At 38.0% G+C, this 25,323-nt stretch overlaps 1 protein-coding gene across 6 annotated transcripts in view; it reads right to left on the reverse strand.

Annotated features, from left to right (window-relative positions):
• Window positions 1–25,323, reverse strand: part of PIK3R4 (phosphoinositide-3-kinase regulatory subunit 4) — a 74,305-nt gene that overhangs the window by 15,295 nt on the left and 33,687 nt on the right. For all 6 annotated transcript variants that reach the window (XR_005026731.2, XR_005026730.2, XM_036894768.2 and 3 more), the window contains 4 exons: window positions 10,860–11,061; window positions 8,880–9,067; window positions 7,880–8,090; window positions 5,432–5,597 (listed from right to left, as the gene is read on the reverse strand). Coding sequence is in view for 4 of the 6 variants with exons in the window: in XM_036894768.2 (XP_036750663.2) it covers window positions 5,432–5,597; window positions 7,880–8,090; window positions 8,880–9,067; window positions 10,860–11,061 (767 nt within the window). In the remaining 2 variants the exon portion in view is untranslated. The remainder of the gene's footprint in view (window positions 1–5,431; window positions 5,598–7,879; window positions 8,091–8,879; window positions 9,068–10,859; window positions 11,062–25,323) is intronic.

The raw sequence follows: 25,323 nt of genomic DNA on the forward strand, positions 1-25,323 counted from the left end.
TTTGTATAACCTTTCAGTATTTGTTTACTCTCTGTCTCATGCCAAGTTTTTCTGTTGTTCTCATATTCCTCTATTACTGCCTTCTTTTGTGTTCCAAAGATATTTTCTAGAATACCATTTTAACTCCTTTGTTTCTTTTAGTCTTTTAGTATTATATTTTTGAAAGGCTTATCTTTAGTGGTTTCACTGGGAAATACAATTTTTTAGTGGTTTCCCTGGGATCTAAAAATGATCAGAGTAATATGAACTTAATTTCATTAATATACAAAAACTCTGCTCCAATATATCTCTGTTCCCTCCTCCCTCCCACATACTATTATTGTCATACAAGTTACATATTTATATAAGCCCATCAACACAGTTTTACGATTATTTCTTTATATGATTATTTTTTAAATCAGAGAACAGGTAAAAACAGTTACAAATAAAAATAATTCGTACTGTCTTTTATATTTATTTATGTATTTACCTTTACCAAAACTCTATTTCTTCACATGGATTCAAGTTACTGTCTCATATCTTTTCAGCACAAAAGACTCCTTTTAGCCTTGTTTTTGTATGCCTTAGAAAGTCTTGATCTCGTTTTTGAAGAACAATAGTACTGTATATACAATTATTGGTTGACGATCTTTTTCTTTCAACACTGGCTACGTCTTCATCATTTCTGATGAAATGCTAGCTGTTGTTTCTTCAAATATTCTTTCTGCGCCTATTTTTCTCTTTCTCCTCACCCTCTACTATGTGTCTACCAAGCTAAATGGTGCTTCACAGGCCTCTGAGGCTCTGCTTATTCTTCTTTATTCTTTTCTATTATTGTACCTCTGATTGGATAATGTCAATTGATCTAGCTTCAAGTCCCTGATTTTTTTTCTCTTGCCAGTTGAAATCTGCTGTTCAGCCTCTCAAGTGAACTTTTCATTTCTGTTATACTTTTCAACTACAGAATTTCTATTTATCATTCTTTCTCCTTGTTGATATTGTCAATTTGGTGAAACATCATTCTCATACTTTCTTTTTAATTCTTTGGACATGTTTTTCATATCTAATTTAAAATTTTGTCTACTAAATCCAGTGGGATTACTGAAGTACATTTTCCACTGACTGCTTTTTTTTTCCTGTGTATAGTCTATACTTTTGTGGGTTTTTTGCCTGACTTGTTATTTTTTGGTTAAAACTGGACATTCTAATTAATATGTCACTTTGGAAGTAAGATTCTGATGATGTTGCTATCTGTTTAGTGACTTTCCTGGACTAACTCTATAAAGTCTGTATTCTTTCTCATGTGTGGCCACCATAGTCTCTGTTGAGTTAGCTCAGTGGTCAACTAATGACTGGATAGACATTTCCTTACATGCCTTGAACTGGTAAGTGTTCCAGCCTTTGTTGGGGCTGGGTTTGTATTATGACATACTTTCAACAAAGCAATTTACAACTCTACCATATCCTTCATTTTCCTACTTGTACAGGGTCTCAGTGTCAGCCAGAGGTGAGAACTCAGGGTCTTCTCAGTCCTTTCTTGGGTATGTGCACAACCCTATGCATACATGTGGCTGAAGACACCCAAGAATACATCCAATCTTTCGTCTCTATCCCTAGTTCTGTGGTCATCTCTTTCCCTAGTTCTTCTTTTAACTTTCTGGTCAGACTCTTGCTAACTACAACTGGTCATGCCACCTCAGACAGCCTCTATGCTAAACAAACAGCACTAATAATTTCAGCACATGTCCTGTGAGTAGAGTTCTTCTCAAAAAACAGGCCCTAAGAATGAAGCTATTCAACAAACTGCCAGAAAGGTCAGAATGACAATTTTCTGGAAATGAAGCTTTTGGGGAGTTCTGAAGCCATACGACCCCTTCGGGGCTACAAACGGCTGATTTTCATGGCTACTGTAGGTGTCAAACTATAAGATTTCAAAGCCACTTAACAGCTTGGTAGATGGACATGAAATTAGAGAACATGGCTCACTGTTCTGAGATTCAGCTGTTTTTCTTGAATAACATACTTCAGATTGATATAGGACTTTAATTTCTAGAATTCTGAAAAAGAATATTTTGATAGTTTTTGCCAGGGTTCTCATTATTTTTCTGGAAGAGCAGATTTTTGGAAGTCCTTACTCTGTTGTTCCAAAAATAGAAACTCCACATAGGCTCTTAAATCTACTTTTCCCAAAATATCAATATATCACATCAAAAAATTTATTTCCACATCTATTTTATATTTATACAATCACTTGTTTATCCAACTTCACCTCTGTTATTGAATCTTTAGTTTGCTTCTAGTTTTTTACTATTATGAAGAGGCCAATCTGAACAGCCTTAAAATGAAATCTGAGTTTATTCCTAGTTATTTCCTTAAGATACAGACATCATAAAGACTTGATATATTATTGCCAAAAAGCCCTCCAGGGATGATGGATGCATCATTCCACCAAAGGGCACTGCATGGGAATGACCAATGGCCTCACTCGGCTTTCATGCTCTCACTCACACTTTTTCACTGCATTTGACAGGTGCCTTTAAGTCCCTTTCTTAAAACTCTCTTCTGTTACAGTCTGATGTAATTTAAATGGTTTCTTCTCTCCCCTTTTCTGACCACTCTGCCCTGATTCCCAGAATTCAATATTCCCTAAGATTAAGGCCCCAGGCTTTAGGCCTGTACAGCCCTTTATGCTTCCTTTTCTTCAGAGCAGCCATACCCCTCAAAAACTTCAACTCCAGTGAGTCTTCAATATGAAACCCTAACACTGATAACTTCCTTGTACACCCTCATTTTGTTTCAACTCGTCATTAGGACAAAACTTCATTTAGATGTTTTATCATTTACCTTTAACAAGTACCAAATGCATCAACCTCCCCTAAAATTGATAAGTTAAATGAGCCAGAACTAGGTAGCACAAGAGGCATATGTGTAAAATATAATTTAGAGTGCTATAAAGGATTAAGTTGAAAAAATTCTATGTAAAAGTTTAGAAAGAGCAATTTTTCAAGAACTAGTTCCCAAGGGACAAACTAAAAGTTAACTCAAATAATAAAGAAGAAAATGGCAGAGCCAAGATCCAGATGGCCTAAATCACCAACTGTAATTCAGTGAGGAAGTCAGGACTGGGAACAGGGTGGTCAGCTGACAATGCACAGGGGGGAATGCCTCAGTAGTCAGAGTATGTGAGTAACATTTTCTAAGAAAACGCATCTGTTTTCTCTTCTTTTCCAGCCACAGCTGCTTCCCCTTGGGTTCTGGCAATAATAATGGCTTCCTTCTCCCCTAATCAGTTCATGAAGGCATGTGATGAGGGCAACTAATTCTGTTCCCCTGCCCTCTCCTCCAACCTGGAATGAAGCCCCTCCAAGCCAAGGCCTATTGCATTCCACAAACAAGAGAGCAGCTGTGTCCAGAGGAAATTCAATCTCTTCATCATACAAACTTCCCAAAGACTACACAGCTAAATGGCCACATTTTCTGGGAAATCTCTGTCTGAAATGTCACACTGAGATAGAGAAGGCACCAGTCTATCATAAAAATCATCTGGGAATTAACAAGTGAGGTTTTTTGCAAAGTTAACAGATAATGACCTTAAATGAGAGGTTTACTCATGTTAATTAATTTATTTTTCTAATAAAAGGGACAATGAATGCAAATGATGATGGTAATAACAAAGAACAATTTGGAAAATACTAAATCAGAAGAGGTGGTTAAAATAGTAATCAAAATGCTAATAATGGTAGGAAATAAAAGAATGGCTGCAGACAGGGAGGAAGCAGGATTCTACATACATAAGGGGACATAAAGTAATACTGGTGACAGTTGTTTCTGTATCTTAAGAGTGGCTAAGGTTGCACAGGTGTATGTATTTACTGGAACTCATGGACTGGTTCACATAGGATCTGTGTACTTCATACCATATCAATCTTATGGCAAAAAAGAAAGAACTATAAACATACTGAACTCTACTTAATGACATGCATACTGAAGTTCCTGGGGGAAGTGTGCAACTTACTTTGAAATACATTTTAAAATAATGAATTGACAGGATAGATAACTATATGAAGAAGCAAATACAGTACAACTGTAGAATCTGTGTGGCACGTATACAGGTGTTCACTGTGAAACTCCTCTAACTTTTCTTTTAAACTTGAAAATTTCATAATAAAATGTTGACAAAAAATTGCTACACAGAGCCAGAATTCCTTTGAGTTTCAGTTTATATTCTGACCAATGCAATGCCACAACAGTGAGCAAGAAAATAGTAATTAAGCATGGTGTAAAAATACAGGGCTGTTTTTTAAAAATAACCACCACCAACAGGTTGGTAAATAAAAAGCAAACTTTTGTATTATTTTAGTTATCAAAAGTATCTTGTTGTTTGGCAGTTTTATGGTTAACTATGGTTAATGAACTGACAACAAGAAAAGGAACAGAGATCCCCCACACCTTTTTATGCACATGAAATTCAATTTTGATTTCTAGTAGTTTTCTCTTCAGATCAACCAAACTAAGCACAGAACAAATATGAATATGGCACAACTAATGGGATAGGGGTAGGGGTAGGGGTGGGGATGGGGGTGGGGAGGCAGCACCCAGACTGTGTATCAAATAGAGACGTAACTATAAAGTTGTACAAATCTAACATACTTTTTACAATCACACTTAATCAAAACCATATCATGCATATTTAAAGAGTCTTAGGGATTTCAAGTCATAAATTATCTCCATCTCGACCAATAACAGTGGGGCAATAGCGTAACAAGTTTTTCCTTACACCTCTACCTATTCAATGATTTTTTAACTTTCCTTCTGTTCATATTCCATCTAACCCTTTTAGCAAATCTTGTTGGCCCTACCATCAAAATATATCTATAATCTCAGCACTTCCCACCACCTCTGCCCCTTGCTTGACTTACTGTTAAGCAGCCTCCTAACTGCTTCCGCCCTGCCCACTTCAGTCTGTTTCAACAAAGGAGCAAAGCCATCCTGTTCAAGTGCAACTCTGATCACTGTCTCTGCTCAGAACCCTCTAAAGGCTCCAACCTCACTCACAGCAGAAGCTGATGTCCTTTACAGCAGCCTGCAGGCCATGCAGTCTGGGCCCTGGTAGCCCCCTCCTGCCCACCACTCAAGCCACACAGACCTTCTGCTGTTCCTCAAACATCTTCTCTGGGAGGCATTCCCTAGCCAATCTACTTACAATCCTACCTTGCCCCACCCCTACTGCATTCCCTACCCTTTTCCTGCTGTTTTTTTCCTCATAACAGTAACATAACTTTTTCTATCCAACATGTTTTACTCATTTTTACTGTTAATTATGTGTCAGAAACTGCACAGACAGTTTTTGTCCATTTATCATTGCTGTATCCCTGGTACATAAACCAGCGCTTCAGTGAGTATGTGTTGGCTAAGTCAATGAACGAAAGGATTCTCCTCTAACATGGGCTACCTGGTAGTGGTGGTCTTCCCCTCCATCTTTTGACTGTTCCAAATTTTCACTGTGCCATCATTTGAACACGTTGCAAAAAGTGAGTGTTCATCAGAGACTCTAATCCGGTTCACAGCCGATTTGTGTTCATGAAGATGCGCAACTAGCAGCCCTTTAGGACGCCACCCTAAGGAGAAGCAAGGGACTGTCTTCAATTGTGGTTTACCAACACAATCTTTCCCTCCCTACCCCCACCCCCAGCTACAGCCGCCAACCACCAGCGTGAGAACAATCCTAGGAATTGAACAAAGGTAACAAGAGCAAGCCAATACAGAGAGGTGTACTGAACCATGAGACACTATCACACCATTATTAACTGAGTAGGGCATCAAAGACAGCAAGTAGGTGTTGCTCAAATAACCTTGGGAAGACTGCACTGGGGGCCCTTCCCCTGTATCTGAGAAGGCAGAACCGTCTCGCTGCACAGAAAAACCCTGACTACTTGGCTAAGTAGCAAGGGGTGAAGACCTAGAGAAATTAGTGCTAGAAGCAGCCTGGGACTGAGTCTTAAAATGCAGATCTACCATGATGTGTGACCTTGGGGTACTTACTAAACACTCTGAGCTTCAAATTCCTCAGTGCAAAATGAGGGAAATATTACTTAAGCCAAAGGATGACTATATGGATAAACAAGACATACAAAGAGTCTAACATTGTCCCAAGCCCACAGTAAACACCCAAATGTTAATTTCCTGTCTACCTATAATCACTTATTCTATGGTATCAACATATCAGGATAAGCAGCACAATGAAAGACAGCATTAGCTAGCACCTGAACTGTCTAGTACTTTATGACAACTATACATTTGTTTTATTATGTATATTCTTTTTGTGTATGATTAATTTCCACTAATAAATTATAAATTTGCTGAGGCCACAGACTGTGTCTTATCCATTCTGAATCACTCACAGAATCTAGCATAGGTCCTTGCTTGTAACTTTTTTTATGTTTAATGAATAAATTTTTATATTAAGTATAAAACTGCATAATACTTAGTATTGATCAATATTAAAATAAAATGGAAAGCTTTGCTGAAGATCATACTGTATTGAGAGTCAGTCCGGTGCCTAATTACATGATAACAATGTCATTTTAGAATGAAATGATTTCTTCTTACCAAGAAACAAAAATGAAACCAAGACCATTGCCAAATCTGGCACACTCTGTGATTAAAAAATAAACTGTTTTCCCTTGACTATCTAGCTCACCTGTGTGCAAAGAACAGCTGAATGTGATTTTTAAGAAGGATGTGTTGGATTTGGAAGTGATCAAAAACACTTTGCCATGCAGTCTAGATAATCTACTGGCGAGGCTGAACATTTCCCTATAGAGAAAATCAATCTCACACAACTTCTCAAGCATGGAAAGAAAAAAAATCCAAAGTCCAACATTCACAGCACATTTCCTGAACCACAAAATTTGACACTTTTTCTGTGATTACTGAATAAAATGAATAGCTCCACTTAAGTATAGAATGCCACTTATAAAGATAGATTCTATCATTTTTGTGGTCTTTGTTTTTAAAGAAGGGCTGGTTAGAGACGTTGAACCATATCACAGAAACAACAAACACTGGATATTTATTTTGAAAAAAACTTGTATGACTAAAGATGCCACTTGCCACTTAACAATGTTTTTTAAATCTTTAAATCATTGATCTCTAACAGCATTTTCCCCTATTTCAAAAGTGGTAGCCCATGGAAATTCACATGATTTTTAAGTGTCTATACATAATAAGCACACTAGGCATTTCTTCTCAGTTTTCAAGTTACATTTTTATTATTAAAATTTATATACAGAAACTCATTAAAAATGTTTGTAGAATCTGCAAATCTAATATCAAAGACTAGTTCACTGGGCACGTCTGTTAACATAGCTGAGCCACATTTTCATCTGAAATATCCCTAAATGTCTTCTAAATCTTCTTAGAATATAGGAATGTTTTTCCAAAATCTTAAGGATGATAATCACTGAGTGGGTGGGGTTAGAGATGATTTTTGTTTTCCCTTTTAAAGTATCCACTATTATTAACCTTTTTTAAAAGAAAATTAATAGATGTGAAACCTTTGAGAAATTAAAAGCCAGAGTTTACTCCAAGAAGCCTAACATTCAATGAGAAAGTGGCATTGACACTAAGAAGGCAAGTAAAACCTAACCTATAAGTGGGAAAAGGGGTCACAGACAAGCTGAAACAGCCCATTGCCTCAACAAGACACTGTAAGCTGCCCCCAGGGCTAAGAAGATCCAAATGCCACAAATAATGACTTCTAAGATTTCTCCCTATTGCTTCTTCCTCTGGACTCCCAGAGTGACACTGCTTTTTTGTTTTTACTTCCTTTGCTGGGCAATTAATGATCAGTAACCTGTATCAGACACTGGGCTTCAGCACCTATCAACGAGCTTTTTACCAGGTGGTGGTGGTTTGCTCTCCCATTCAGCATTTTCCATCATCTGCTTAGCTATCCTCTCTGCATTACACTGCTCCCGCTTCTGCTGTATGAGCTGCTGAAGTTCAGTTTTACAGGTTGTAATCCGAATCTGGTAAGTTGATGGTGAAATTGTGCTACTTAAAACCTGTATTGTTGGTTTTCTATTTGGGACATTTGTCACTTCTGGAACCTGAGAAACAGAGTTACAGGTATTTATGTCATAAGCAAGAGTGTATTTGATAAAATGTACACGTTCTCTCTATTCATGGTATCAGCTTTTGGTCCTTATTAATGCACCAAGTTTTAAATCCATTTACATACAATGACACATTTTTTCTCAATGAAAACCTAGTTAAAATGAAGTTAACCACCATTACTACATTTCCAAACCTCTACATTATTAAAAAATATTACCAGTGTGGCAATAACATTAAACAAAAACCCTCATTAATTTAAGTGTAAAGAAGAAACAGAATTTTATCAGTTGCTTCAGTTAATGATTTCATTTAAAATATGAGTGGCTAGGGAACCTTAAATTGCAAATTTATTTCAAATATATCAATCTCATGACATTTCTCAGACATGGTGAATTTGGGATTTTTCTTCCCACAATATTACAGATATAATTTATATATCTGTGTGCATGTGTGTGTGTGAGGAAGAGTAAAAGGAGACTTAAATGGTTCACCACAGCCGGTAATTATCATGGTTCATAATGATGTCATCAACCCACAATTTCAGGTCACTTCATTATTGAGTACTCTAAAATGAGACCTTTCTTGATCCTTTCAATGACTGGATTTCTCCTTGGCTATAAAATTAATGACACATATTGAACCTATCTTAAAAAGAAACATGTCCTCCCTAAAGGACAAGACACTATATTGATTTTTCCAGTACAGGACACAGTCTTTAAACAACCAAAACAGTAGAATGGGATTAAAAGACAAAAGAAGGACTGTTGCCTAGGTGACAGTACCTGTGGAGAAGTTGACAAAGGGACACAAATGCCAGCAGATGACTCGGATCGACGAGGCTTCCCAGTCTGCATCACCTCCTGGTCACTCCCTTTAGGGAGAGCCTGTGGGATGTTTGGTGGTTCCAGTGACCCAAACATGCTTTTCCATTCTTCATTTACATTTGAGTCTTGTTTGACATGTTTTCTAGCTATAAAAACAGATTCAGAAGTTAGTCTGAAAGGAGCCTCTAAAACCGGTATGTGCTTTTATTGTGGTTTTTTTTTCTTTTTGATGGGGAAGGGCCAGCAAGGACTTCACATCCAATTTGTTTTTTATGATCTCCAATATATGTACATTTATGTATCAACTCATTAAGTCTCACTGCATCACTACGGCAGATGGAATGGATGCACTTTCAATGGCATTAATAATTAGACCTCACTGCTCCTTAGTTCCCCAAGCCTAAGCACCATTTTATCTGAAGAACCACAACAAAAACCACACTGCTGAATATGACCTATTTCCAGCATCAGTTACCTGGGACAAAAACAAACAAAAAAAAGAAGAAATAGAAAATCTAATGCTATATTACTAACTTCGGACTACAAACAACTGAGAAACCCTTTATTTTTTAAAAATTTGTCCAGTTACAAAAAAGACATTATTAACACAAAGTTCTAGTATTACCAAAATATAATATGAATTGCCCCCATAACTTTGTAAACTTTATAGACTACATAGTTTAACGATATACTACCACATTATTTTGCAAAAAAATATATACATCCTATTTTACAACTTGCTTTTTTTACCTACTTAATACTTGAACACTTATATAACCACCCCCCTATAAATGAACACTTCATTTCTTTCCTTTATATTTTTCCATTGATAACATTATTTTACATATTCTTCACATTTCTGCCAATGTTTCTTAGGGGAAGTTTTCAGAACTGAAATTGAAAGTCAAAATTTAAGTCAAAGAATGAGGACACTAATTTCTAAAAAAAAAATATGCTCAATTATCATCTCATCAACAGTGCATAAAAATGTATATTTCTTTACCCTTGCTGTACTAGGTATCATCCATCTTTGCTAATCACATGCAGAAAATGGCATCTTATTGTTTTAATTTGCATTTATTTATTTATTTACCTTTTCAAACATGCATTTCTCTTCTTCCATCAGTTGTATGTTCAAATCCTTCTCTATTTTTCTTTTGGGGTGCTTGTACTTTAATTAATCTGTATGAGTGCTTTAAATATTATGGTTGTAAACCATTGATAATTAAGTTGCAAATACCTTATCCCAAGTTTGGCAGTAGAGGTTCACTTGAAATAGAATTTATCAGCAGCCCTCAAAATCTGATACTGGAACAGAGGGATTTTTAAAGGCTGATACTTTTTAGTGAGTACATCTCCAAAAATAGTTAAAAGGAGAATGCACAAGACCTATCAATCAATATCAATGTCCCTGTCACAAGAGCTAACAGTTCTAAATCTCAAGACTTCCAAGTGGTTAAGGTTTCTCTGATCTCTACTTTTCTGTATTTCATTGTTAATAACAGGCTATTCTTTCCAACTCACTGGGCATTAACTACTAATAACAAACTAAAAAACTTTACCTTGTTTCACATAGACCATTGGCCTTGGATTGGTGTTTAAAGGACTAAAAAATAAGAATTTCCCCTTCAATCACACACCTCCACAGAGGCAACATGATTTTATTGTAAGATAAAGACTTTGGAGCCAGGGAGGGTCTGAATCCTGACTAAGACACGCACAGAACCAGGACTTCGGCAAGTTACTATATGTCTTGACTGCTAGTTCCCTTCACTTTCTCTTTCCCAGATCTTCCTGCTATATAATGGGGAGTCACTCCTGAATTTGAAAATCCTGGATCTGGGAAATGTGACTTTTTATTTTACTACTAACTAAAATTGGTCTTATGAAATAATTAGTAATAACAAGCTAAACACACACACACATAAATGTACATACCTCGCTTGTCATCTGGTTCCTGTTTGGTTTTAACAAGATCAACTTGTCTCCCAGTTATGCCTAAGGCTGCCAGGTCAATCACGCCTTTCTGACTGCTATCGTGAAGATGGCTCTGGTCTACTATATTGGCCTTTGCTTTGTTAGATTTCATCATGAAGTCTTTCAGGGCCAGAAGTTTGTCTTCCTCTTCCTCTGTCATTCCCTAAAACCAAATAAAACCATTATGTTCTGGGTTATTTTAGTAAATAACAACAACAGGCCTTGGAATAAGTAACAGACTAAGTATTAGCAATGAGACACGCAAAAGCAAGAGAAAAAGAAAGTATCAATATCGAACAACATCTTACTACTCTGATCTCCCAGAACACTCTCTATTAGGGCACTTTCTGTTTTGCATCATGATTTGTATCTCTCTCTCTAACTGAAAGAAATACAGTCCTTTCAAATATCCAAAGAACCACAAACTTAGCAACACCATCCACCAACATTCTAGGATGATGCAGTCAGAGTCACACTACCTAGGTTCAAACCCCAGCAACATTACTGTCCGTATGACCTCAGGCAAGTTACCCAATTTCTCCCTACCTCTCTTCATTTCTTTATACAGTGTGGATAATTATTAACACAGACTTTGTAAGGTTATCTTTAATAAGGTAATTCACACAAGACACTTAGAACACATGAAGCAGACAGCCAATAAATTCTACATAATTAACTTAAGTAACTGACTCAATGAGAAATATTTCAGTAAATGGAACAATTCTGTATTTTCTTCTTAATTTTCTAACCATTCTCAGAATCCTTTAGAATGCTTTTATTATGCAAATGCAAAAAATAAAATGATAATTCCCCTAACACCTAAATATAGAATCCACTGAAGTTCAATTATTCACAATCCACAGGCACACAAGACAAAAGCAAACTCAACAAAGAAAGTCAGAAAGCTAAGAAATAATTAAATAAAACTACATTTAAGTACAATAATCATAGCAGGATCCCTGATTGAACTGTTTCCAATATTAACCTTAAGTTCTTCATTTATTCTCACTTCTGAAATTTGCTTTAAGTATACAGTTTTATAGCTATATTAAGAATTCTATATTTGTTCGTTCACAAGAGAAAGGGCTCTGTTTTTATCCACAAAAGGGAGGACCAGTGTAAAGGCAAAAGAAAGGAATAAGAGACAGTGATGTATACCACAATACGCAGGAACCCTGACAATACTCTGCTAGGTGAAAAAAACCAGACACAAAGGGCTACACAGTGTGTGGTTCCATTTATATGAAATATCCAAGAGAGGCAAATCTGTAGAGGCAGAACATAGATTTAGCGGGGGGTGCCAGGGGGTGGGGGGGTAAATGGGGAATGGCTGCTAATGGGCATGGGATTTCTTTTTGGTATGATGAAAATGTTCTCAAATTAGATAGTGGTGATGGTTTCAAAAGTGTGAATATACCAAAACCACTAAATTTTACATGCTAGAAGAGTGAATTTTATGGTGTAGCCACTATGGAAAACAATTGCTGTTGTTCCTCAAAAAATTAAAAGTAGAAGTATCATATAACCAAGTAATTCCTCTTCTGGGTATTTACCCAAAGGGGGAAAAAAAATCCACTAATTTGATAAGATATATGCACTCCTATGTTTACTGCAGCATCATTTACAACAGCCAAAATGTAGAACCAACCTAAATGTCCACCAATAGTTGATTTAAATATACAATGGAATATTTTATTCAGCCATAAAAAGAAATGAAATCTTGCCATTCACAACAACATGGATGGACCTAGAGAATATTATTCTAAGTAAGTCAGTGAAAGAAAAATACCATATGATTTCACTCATATGTGGAATCTAAAAAACAACAAACAAACAGAAATAGACTCATAAATACAGAAAACAAACTATGAGTTGTGGGGACAAAATAGGAGAAGGGGATACAGAAGAAGAAACTTCCAATTATAAAATAATTCCCTATGCTATGAAGTACAGCATAGGGAATATGGTCAATAACACTGTAATAACTTTGAATGCTGACAGATGATAACTATACTTACCAAGGTGAGTATTTTATAATGTCATCATTACGTTGTACATCTAAAACTAGCATAATATTGTATGTCAACTATACTTCAATAAAAGAATTGATAAAAATAAATGAGTTTTAATATAATTCACATATAAAAAAATCCCACTTTGTTCTTATATTGCATTAAAAAAAAGTTAATCATTCAATCATTTCAAAACATGAGTTTTATTATATGTGAATTATACCTAAATAAAAGATGTTAGAACTGCACCATCAAAAAGAAAAAACAGTGAAGGACATTACAAAAGAAAATTGGGAAAATCATTCATGAATGTAAATAGAAAAATATCCAACAAATATCAAAATGCCAAATGCAGCATATATAAAAATGTATTTTACATAATATTCATCACTTTGTGTTACTTATACATTACGTATTTGTATTTTTACAATGAAATGTATGTAAAAATAAACACAATATAATAAAATAATGCTTAGTCCAAAAAAACCAAGAATAAAGGTTGGTATGGCAGGGAATCAATCACTATAGTTAACAGAAGAGAAAAACCATACAATTATCTCAAAAGATAAAGAAAACAAGGTATTTGACAAAACTTAACATTCTTCTGTAAACTACTCTTAGCAAGGCAGAAATGAAAGGGAATTTCCTTATGATAAAAATAGTGTATAAAAAAAGCTATTAAGAGGAGGAGCCAAGATGGCGGCATGAGTAGAGCAGCGGAAGTCTCCTCCCAAAACCATATATATTTTTGAAAATACAACAAATACAACTATTCCTAAAAGAGAGACCAGAAGACACAGTACAACAGCTAGGCTACATCTACAACTGCGAGAACCCAGCGCCTCGCGAAGGGGGTAAGATACAAGCCACGGCCCAGCGGGACCTGAACAACCCTCACCCCAGCTCCCAGCAGGAGGAGAGGAGTCAGAGCGGGGAGGGACAGGGAGCCCAGGACTGCTAAACACACAGCCCTAGCCATCCACACCAGAGTGTAGACACACAGTGCACGGTGTGCTGGATACTAGGGAAACAGAAGAGTAAAACCTGCAACCGGGTCCCCACAGCCGACACCCCTGGAACAAAGAAAAGCGAGTGCTTTTTGAAAGACTTAAAGGGACAGGGACCCCATGGATCGACGGTAGCATCCCGGCACAATCAGCAAAGCAGCTGGGAAACCCGGGGAACTCCAGGCGCCCTAACCCCCTGGGCGACAGCGCAGCTCGGAGGCCTCTCATGGCGATAAACAGCTTCCTGCTTGGACCCCTCCAGCGCAGCTCCGCCATAGTGGCAAAGGCCAAACCCACAGGAACCACAGAGCTTACTGCACAGACGCCAGGCAAGAATCAGACACACCATCTCTGTGCAGCTTCCCAGCACAAGCCACTAGGGGTCGCCAGTCTCCAAGGAGAGGAAGGCCACAAACTAGGAAGAAGGGACGTTTTCCCAGCTGACACACGCACCAGGCCCTCACAAAGACCTCTAACACCATGAAAGGGCAGAAGAATTTGATCCAGACAAAAATCACAGACACAACCCCTGAGAAGGAGCTTAGAGAGACAGACCTAACCAATCTCCCTGAAAAAGAATTCAAAATAAAGGTCATAACATGCTGATGGAGCTGCAAAGAAACATGCAAGCGCTAACGGACAGAGTAGGGAGGGAGACTACAGAAATAAAACAATCTCAGGAAGGATTTAAAAGCAGAATGGATGAGATGCAAGAGGCCATTGATGGAATAGAAACCAGAGAACAGGAATGCATAGAAGCTGATGCAGGGAGAGATAAAAAGATCTCCAGGCATGAAACAATATTAAGAGAACCCTGTGACCAATCCAAAAGGAACAATATCTGCATTATGTGGGTACCAGAAGAAGAAGAGAGAGAAAAAGGAATAGAAAGTGTATTTGAAGAAATAATTGTTGAAAACTACCCCAAACTGGGGGAGGAAACAGTCGATCAGACCACAGAAGTACACAGAACTCCCAACAGAAGGGACGCAAGGAGGACAACACCAAGATACATAATAATTAAAATGGCAAAGATAAAGGACAAGAACTGAGTTTTAAAGACAGCTAGAGAGAGGAAAAAGGTCACCTACACAAGAAAATCCATCAGGCTATCATCAGACTTCTCATCAGAAACCCTAAAAGCCAGAAGAGAATGACATGACATATGTAATGCAATGAAACAGAAGGGCACCGAACCAAGAATACTATATCCAGCACAATTATCATTTAAATATGAAGGAGGGATTAAACAATTTCCAGACAAGCAAAAGTTGAGGGAATTTGCCTCCCACAAAACACCTCTAGAGGGTATTTTAGATGAACTGCCATAAATGGGGAGCACTCCTAAGGCTAAATAGATGTCACCAGAGAAAATAAAATCACAGCAAGAAAGCAGACCAACCAACTACTAACTAAAGGCAAAAAATAAAATCAACTACCCACAAAAGCAGTCAAAGGAAACAGAAAAGAGCGCAGAATAAAACACCCACCATATAAAGAATGGAGGAGGAGGAATAAGAAGGGAGAGAAGTAAAGAATCATCAGACAGTGTTTATAAAAGCTCAATAAACGAGTTAAGTTAGACAGTAAGATACTAAAGAAGCTAACCTTGAACCTTCGGTAACCATGCCTCTAAAGACTAGAATGGCAATAAGTACATACTTTTCAATAATCACCCTAAATGTAAATGGACTGACTGCACCAATCAAAAGACACAGAGTAATAGAATGGATAAAAAACCAAGACCCAGCTATATGCTGTGTACAAGAGACTCACCTGAAACCCAAAGACATGTACAGACTAAAAGTCAAGGGATGGAAAAACATATTTCAAGCAAACAACAGTGAGAAGAAAGCAGGGGTTGCAGTACTAATATCAGACAAAATAGACTTCAAAACAAAGAAAGTAACAAGAGATAAAGAAGGACACTACATAATGATAAAGGACTCAGTCCAACAAGAGGATATAACCATTATAAATATCTATGCACCCAACACAGGAGCACCAGCATATGTGAAACAAATACTAACAGAACTAAAGGAGGAAACAGAATGCAATGCAATGCAATCATTTTAGGAGACTTAACACACCACCCACTCCAAAGGATAGATCCACCACACAGAAAATAAGTAAGGACACAGAGGCACTGAACAACACACTAGAACAGACAGACCTAATAGACATCTATAGAACTGTACATCCAAAAGCAACAGGATACACATTCTTTTCAAGTGCACATGGAACATTCTCCAGAATAGAACACATACTAGGCCACAAAAAGAGCCTCAGTAGATTCAAAAAGATTAAAATTCTACCAACCAACTTTTCAGACAACAAAGGTATAAAACTAGAAAAAATTGAACAAAGAAAGTGAAAAGGCTCACAAACACACGGAGGCTTAACAACATGCTCCTAAATAATCAATGGATCAATGACCAAATTAAAATAGAGATTAAGCAATATATGGAAACAAATGACAACAAGAATAAAGAGCCCCAACTTCTGTGGGATGCAGCGAAAGCAGTTTTAAGAGGAAAGTATATAGCAATCCAGGCATATTTAAAGAAGGAAGAACAATCCCAAATGAAAAGTCTAACGTCACAATTTTCTAAATTATAAAGAAGAACAAATGAGGCCTAAAGTCAGCAGAAGGAGGGACATACTAAAAATCAGAGAAGAAATAAATAAAATTGAGAAAAATAAAACAATAGAAAAAAATCAATGAAACCAAGAGCTGGTTCTTTGAGAAAATAAACAAAATACATAAGCCTCACCAGATTTATTAAGAGAAAAAGAGAATCAACATACATCAACAGAATCAGAAGCGAGAAAGGAAAAATCACAACAGACCCCACAGAAATACAAAGAATTATTAGATACTACTATGAAAACCTAGATGCTAACAAACTGGAAAACCTAGAAGAAATGGACAACTTCCTAGAAAAATACAACCTTCCAAGACTGACCAAGGAAGAAACACAAAATCTAAACAGACCAAATACCAGCAATGAAATTGAATTGGTAATCAAAAAACTACCCAAGAACAAAACCCCCAGGCCAGATGGATTTACCTCGGAATTTTATCGGACATACAGAGAAGATATAATACCCATTCTTCTTAAAGATTTCCCAAAAATAGAAAAGGAGGGAATAATTCCAAACTCATTCTATGAAGCCAACATTACCCTAATACCAAAACCAGGTAGAGACCCCACCAAAAAAGAAAATTACAGACCAATATCCCTGATGAATGTAGATGCAAAAATACTCAACAAAATATTAGCAAACGAAATTCAAAAATACATCAAAAGGATCATACACCATGACCAAGTGGGATTCATCCCAGGGATGCAAGGATGGTACAACATTCGAAAATCCATCAACATCATCCACCACATCAACAAAAAGAAGGACAAAAACCACATGATCATTTCCATAGACGCTGAAAAAGCATTCAACAAAATTCAACATCCATTCATGATAAAAACTCTCAATAAAATGGGCATAGAGGGCAAGTACCTCAACATAATAAAGGCCATATATGATAAACCCACAAACAATATCATACTGAACAGCAAGAAGCTGAAAGCTTTTCCTCTGAGATTGGGTACAAGAAAGGGATGCCCACTCTCCCCTCTGTTATTCAACCTAGTACTGGAGGTCCTAGCCAAGGCAATTAGACAAAACAAAGAAATACAAGGAATCCAGATTGGTAAAGAAGAAGTTAAACTGTCACTATTTGCAGATGACATGATATTGTACATAAAAAACCCTAAGGACTCCACTCCAAAACTACTAGAACAAATACCGGAATTCAGCAAAGTTGCAGGATACAAAATTAACACAGAAATCTGTGGCTTTCCTACACACCAACAATGAACTAATAGAAAGAGAAATCAGGAAAACAATTCCATTCACAATAGCATCAAAAAGAACAAAATACCTAGGAATAAACCCAAACAAGTAAGTGAAAGACCTAAACCCTGAAAACTATAAGACACTCTTAAGAGAAATTAAAGAGGACACTAATAAATGGAAAGTCATCCCATGCTCTTAACTAGGAAGAATTAATATCATCAAAATGGCCATCCTGGCCAAAGCAATATACAGATTTGATGCAGTCCCTATCAAATTACCAACAGCATTCTTCAATGAACTGGAACAAATAGTTCAAAAATTCATATGGAAAGACCAAAGACCAGGAATAGCCAAAGCAATCCTGAGAAGGAAGGATAAAGTGGGGGGGATTTCGCTGCCCAACTTCAAGCTCTACTACAAAGCCATGGTAATCAAGACAATTTGGTACTTGCACAAGAACAGAGCCACAGACCAGTGGAACAGAATAGAGACTACAGACATTAACCCAAACATATATGGTCAATTAATATACAATAAAGGAGCCATGGACACACAATGGGGAAATGAGTCTTCAACAGATGGTGCTGGCAAAACTGGACAGCTACATGTAAGAGAATGAAACTGGATCACTGTCTAACCCCATACACAAAAGTAAATTCGAAATGGATCAAAGACCTGAATGTAAGTCATGAAACCATAAAACTCTTAGAAAAAAACATAGGCAAAAATCTCGTGGGAAATAAACATGAGCAACTTCTTCATGACTCTATCTCCCCGGACAAGGGAAACAAAAGCAAAAATGAACAAGTGGGACTATATCAAGCTGAAAAGCTTCTGTACAGCAAAGGACACCATCAATAGAACAAAAAGGTACCCCACAGTATGGGAGAATATATTCATAAATGACAGGTCCGATAAAGGATTGACATCCAAAATATATAAAAAGCTCACGCACCTCAACAAACAAAAACCAAATAATCCAAGTAAAAAATGGGCAGAGGAGCTGAACAGACAGTTCTCCAAAGAAGAAATTCAGATGGCCAACAGATACATAAAAAGATGCTGCATATCACTAGTCATCAGAGAAATGCGAATTAAAACCACAATGACATATTACCTCATACCAGTAAGGATCGCCACCATCCAAAAGACAAACAGCAACAAATGCTGGTGAGGATGTGGAGAAAGGGGAACCCTCCTACACTGCTGGTGGGAATGTAAATTAGTTCAACCATTGTGGAAAGCAATATGGAGGTTCCTCGAAAAGCTCAAAATAGAAATACCATTTGACCCAGGAATTCCACTTCTAGGAATTTACCCTAAGAATGCAGCAGTCTAGTTTGAAAAAGATAGATGCGCCACTATGTTTATCACAGCACTATTTACAATAGCCAAGAAATGGAAGCAACCTAAGTTTCCATCAGTAGATGAATGGTTAAAGAAGATATGGTACAAATACACAATGGAATATTATTCAGCCATAAGAAGAAAACAAATCCTACCATTTGCAACAACATGGATGGAGCTAGAGGGTACTATGCTCAATGAAATAAGCCAGGTGGAGAAAGACAAGTACCAAATCATTTCACTCATATGTGGAGTATAAGAACAACAAAAAACTGAAGGAACAAAACAGCAGCAGAATCACAGAACCCAAGAATGGACTAACAGTTACCAAAGGGAAAGGGACTGGGAAGGATGGGTGGAAAGGGAGGGATAAGAGCAGGGAAAAAGGAAGGGGGCATTACGATTAGCATGTATAATGTGGGGGGGTCATGGAGAAGGCTGTACAACAGAGAGAAGACAAGTAATGATTCTACAGCATCTTACTACACTGAAAGACAGTGACTGTAATGGGGTTTTGTGGGGGGACTTGGTGAATGGGGGAGTCTAGTAACCATAATGTTCTTCATGTAATTGTAGATTAATGATAAAAAAATAAGAAAATAAATAATAAAAAGCTATTAGCTACTTGTAAAACCAGAGAACACTATGGTGGTTTCCAGTCTGTCCTGTCGGGATATTGGGAGACATTGTTAAGGGTATAAACTTGCAACTAGTAAATAAAAACTGGAGAATAAAGAGGGGAAAAAAAAAAGCTATTAGCAAACACCACACTAAGTGGTATAATGTGAATTTTCCCAGTGAAATGAGAAACAAGACAAGTGAGCCAATTTTATCTGACTCTATAATAGAGATACTGGCCATTTAAACACAGCAAGGAAAACAAAAGCAGCCAGACTGGGGAAGGAAATGACTACTATCCACATAAGATATGACTGCAATGTACAAATTCCAAAGAAAGACACAAACAAGTTATTAGAATTAATAAGTTTTGAAAGTTGCTGGTACCAGTATAAAAATTTTTTTCTATATACCACCTACAAAAATAATTTTTAAATATAACAGTTATAACAGCATTCAAAAAATCAAATACACAAAATATTTACAATACATGTATGAAACTCTACAATGTAGGCATTACTGAAGATCTAACTAAACAAAGGCATACCACATTCAACTGGAAGACTGAAATTGTCAAGACTTCAGTTCTCTCCTAGAAGTTCCAATGCAACAGGAATCAATATACCAATGATTTTTTTTTTTATACAGTTTGACAGGCTGATTTGAGAGCATCTTATGGAGAATGTATATGGAAATGCAAAGGACAAACAATGGCCAAGACAATCTTGAAAGAGAAAAATAAGTCAGGAGATTGTGCTCTAGTCAGAGACCAAGTCTTAAGGAAGTGAAATACTGGCCTAAGTCCATAAACATACCCACAGACTTCTGCTTCTGGCCATGATGTACAACAGATCTACAAAATTAGGGATTTATCCTCCTACTTTAAACAACTGAAAACTGGAGAAAAAATATGAAACCACACTTTTTCAGGCACTGAAAAACAGGATGAAGGGCTGTGACACCCAAGATAAAAAAGATGAGTCCTATGGCTGACAGTCCAACATACTCTCTACAGAGTTTCAGGCCTTGGCACAAAGAGGGGAACTCAGTTGAGGACAGTCAAGCTCAAGAGACAGATCAAAATTCAAGGAAGCCAGAAAGGCTAAATGGTGTGGGATAGAGAACTTCGGAAGACGGATCTGACACAAAACAACAGCTACAGAGGGGGCTGAACCATGTATGTGTGAGAGAAAATTACCTGAGGCCAGGGAAAGAGCAACCAGAAAGCAGCAAGCCTACACAGGCCTGGTAACATGAATGGTTCCTGGGGAAAGACCTCTTAATACATCATGTCCTCAGAAATCCTTATAGCTGGGCTAAATTAGTTAATGACTAAAGTCTGCTCTGGATCTGTCCTAACAAAGCTTAAAAGCAAGACTTAAAAGGATCAAATTGATTCCAAGTAACTTACTGTACAACAGAACAAATCCAACAGTACATACAGGACCGTAGCACGCAACAACATAAAATTTACAGTCAACAGAGAAACAAACTGTGTGGCTGAGGGTCATGGATTGGAGGAAAACTTACATTCTATTATATATTTCTTCCACCTTTTCAATTTTAAACCTTGTGTCCATACCATCAAGTCAAAACTTATTAAAATAAGAATCATCAAAAAGTTAAAGCATAGTGTCATTTTTTACAGCAAGGAGCAAAATCAGTTTGCATTCTGTATTAGTGCCTGATTAAATGGATACAGGGTGCTCTTGTAGAGGAGATCTACCTAGAACAGCCCTGCCATGTATCATCTCCAGATGGTAAGTCCCACTGAAAATCTGGAGTTAAGGCAGATTCTAATGTCCATAAGGGTGATATTCCAAATGTACTTAAGCCTATCATCAGACACTCTGAACACATATGCTCAGAGAACAAGGCTAGGCTGGTCTAGAAAGGCCTATGTTACCCATGATGTATTTATTCCAAGATGCAAAAGAGCACTGCAGGACCCCAAGTAAAAAGGTACTCTGCAGGAATTCAGAATTCCCACTTGGGGAGACTAAAAACACGTCTTCCCTCTGTAGCGTTGATATTAGGAACAGGTCTCATTTCCTACCTCCAAAGCCTGTCCTGGCTCCAAGCCTCTGCTAACAGTCCCACAAAACTCACATAGTGCAGGAACCAAAAGGAAGTGAAGACTTACGTGGTCAGTTAACCTACAAGGAGGCAAGAGTATATAATGGGGAAAGACAGTGTCTTTAATAAATGAAATGCCGTTGAAGAGTTTGCATGGACAGATAACATGCCAAAGAAGGTAATTATCACTTTCTTACACCATACACAAAAATAAACTTGAAATAGAATTAAAGACCTAAATGTAAGACCTGAAACCACAAAACTCCTAAAAGAAAACACAGGCACTAAACCCTTGGACATCAGCATTAGCAATATTTCTGTGGATATGTCTCCCTAGGCAGGGGATATAAAAGCAAAAATAAGCAAGTGGGACTACATCAAACTAAAAAGCTTCTGCACAGCAAAGGACACCATCAGAACAAAAAGACAATCTACTGAGTGGGAGAAGAATGTTTGAAAAATGTATATCCAAAGGTATTAATATCCCAAATATATAAAGAACTCATACAACTCAACACCAAAAAAAGAAAGAATCCTATTAAAAAATGGGCAGAGGACCTGAATAGACATTTTCCAAAGACGACATGCAGGTGGCCAACAGACACATGAAAAAATGCTCCACAACACCAATCATCAGGGAGATGCAAATCAAAACCACACTGAGATATCACGTCACACCAGTCAGAATGGCCACTATCCAAAAAACAAGAAATAACAAATGTTCACGAGGATGTAGAAAAATGGGAACTCTCACACATGTTGGTGGGAATATAAAATAGTCCAGCTACTACAGAAAGTAGTATGGAGTGTCCTCAAAATACTAAAAAGAGAAATACCATGTGACCGAGCAATCCCACTTCTTGGAATTTACGCAAAGAAAACAAGAACGCTAACCCAAAAAGATATATGCACCCCTATATATATTTACTGCAGCATTATTTATAATCCATCAGTAGGTGAATGGATAAAGAAGACTATATAGGTACATATACACAATGGGGTATTAGCCATAAAAAGAAATAACTCTTGTTATTTGTGAAAACAAGGAGGGGCCTAGGGATATTGTGCTGAGTGAAGTAAGTCACACAGAGAAAGACAAATATCATATGATTACACTTACATGTGGAATAGAAAAAAAAAAAAAACCCACTCAAAAGCCCAGAAACAGGCATAAACACAGAGATCATTCTGGTGACTTACAGAGAGGAGGGACGGGAAAGGTGAAATAGGTTAAGGAGACCAAGAGGTACAAACTTCCAGTTATAAAATAAAGTCATGGAGGCAGATTCTCAAGATGGTGGCATGAGTACGGTGGCGGAAATCTCCTCCCAAAACCATATATACTTTGAAAATAAAGCGAATACAACTGTTCCTAAAAGTGCCCAGAGGACACAGTACACAAGCCAGGCTACATCTACATCTGTGAGAACTCAGCAGCTCATGAAGGGGGTTAAGATACAAGGCCATGACCTGGCGGGACCGGAGCACTCCCCCCACCCCAGCTCACAGGCGGGAGGAAAAGAATCAAGAGTGGGAAGGAAGTGGAAGCACAGGACTGCTAAATAACGAGAACTTCAGGCACCCTAACCCCCTGGGTGGCAACGCAGCACTGAAGCCCCTTACGGCAATAAGCAGGCTACCGTTCAATCCCCCCCACTGGCACCCCACCCACAGCAACCACACAGAAGCTTCTCGCAGGGCACAGCTAACCAGGCCAGAACCACAGGCTGCCCCCTGCACGCAGTCAACTGACACAGACAGCAGAGACCGGTGCAGAGGCTGGAAGGCATAAAGGGGCTTTATTCTCATGGCAAACACACGCTGCTCGCCTACAACCCCTGCCAGTGCCCTAGGCCATCTGAGGGCCGCCCATCCACAGCAGCTCAGGGGATCAACCCAGAGGCTGCCCCCTGCGTGCGGCCAACTGGCACAGGCAGAGGAAGCCGGCGCAGGACCAAGAAAGCACATAGGAGCTCTGTTCTCACAGCTAACATGAGCTTATCACCTAGCGTGACAGCCCTAGGCTATCACAAGGGTCGCCCTGTCCACAGCAGCTCAGGGGATCAACCCAAAGACTACTCCTTGTGTGCGGTTGTCCAGCACTGGCAGAAGAGACCAACCGGCGCAGAGTTCCAAAAGCATGAAGGGGTGCCGCTCTCGCAGGAGAACACGTATCACTCAACTGCGACACCCAGAAGTGCCCTAGGTCATCCTGAGGGCCGCGCGGTCCATGGCAGTTCAGGGGATCAACCCAGAGGCTGCTTCATGTGTGTGGTTGCCCAGCACAGGCAGCGGAGACAGGCAAGGTGACCAGCAAGCAGGAAGGGACTTTGTTTTGCCAGCTGACACATGCGGCACTTGCCGGCAATCACTTCCATCGCCATGAAAAGGCAGAAGAACCCTGTTCAGTCCAAAATCCCTCAAACCGCAGAGAGAGGGCCTGGTGAGACGGAAATCACCAACCATCCTGGAAAAGAATTCAAAATAAAAGTCATAACCATGCTGATGGAGCTGCATAGAAATATGCAAGAGCTAAGGGATGAATTCTGGAGCAAGATAACAGAAATGAAACAAACAATGGAAGGATTTAAGACCAGACTGGATGAGGTGGAAGAGACTGTTAATGGAATAGAAACCAGAGAACAGGAATACAGAGAAGCTGAGGCAGAGAGGGATAAAAGGAACTCTAGGAATGAAAGAATATTAAGAGAACTGTGACAAAACCAAACGGAAAAATATTCGCATTATAGAAGTACCAGAAGAAGAAGAGAGAGACAAAGGGATAGAAAGTGTCTTTGAAGAAATAATTGCTGAAAACTTCCCCAATCTAGGGAAGGAAATAGTCCCTCACACCATGGAAGCCCACAGATCTCCTAACATAAAGGACCTATGGAGGACAACACCTAGACATATAATAATTAAAATGGCGAAGATCAAGGATAAAGATAGACTTTTAAGAACAGCTAGAGAGAGAAAAAAGAAAGCATACAAAGGAAAACCCATAAGGCTATCATCAGACTTCTCAGCAGAAACCTTAAAGGCAAAAAAGGAATGGCATGATATACTCAAAGAGATGAAACAGAAGAGCCTCAAACCAAGAATACTGTATCAAGCAAGATTATCATTTAAATTTGAAGGAGGGGTTAAACAATTCCCAGATAAGCAAAAGTTGAGGGAATTTACCTCTCACAAACCATCTCTACAGTGTATTTTAAAGGGACTGCTCTAGATGGAAGTGCTCCTAAGGTTAAACAGATGTCACCATAGAAAACAAAACCACAGCAAAGAAAGTAGACCAACCAAATACTAACTAAATACAAAATAAAATCAGCTATCCACAAAATCAGTCAAGGGAAACACAAAAGAATACAGAATAAAACACCTAACATACAAAGAGTGGAAGAGGAAGAAAAAGAAGGGAGAGAAATAAAGAATCATCAGACTGTGCTAATATAATAAGTGAGTTAAGTTAGATGGTTACATAGTAAAGAAGCTACCCTTGAACCT

Source organism: Manis pentadactyla, chromosome 14 (assembly GCF_030020395.1).
Source record: "Manis pentadactyla isolate mManPen7 chromosome 14, mManPen7.hap1, whole genome shotgun sequence".
NCBI classification, from domain to species: Eukaryota; Metazoa; Chordata; class Mammalia; order Pholidota; family Manidae; genus Manis; species Manis pentadactyla.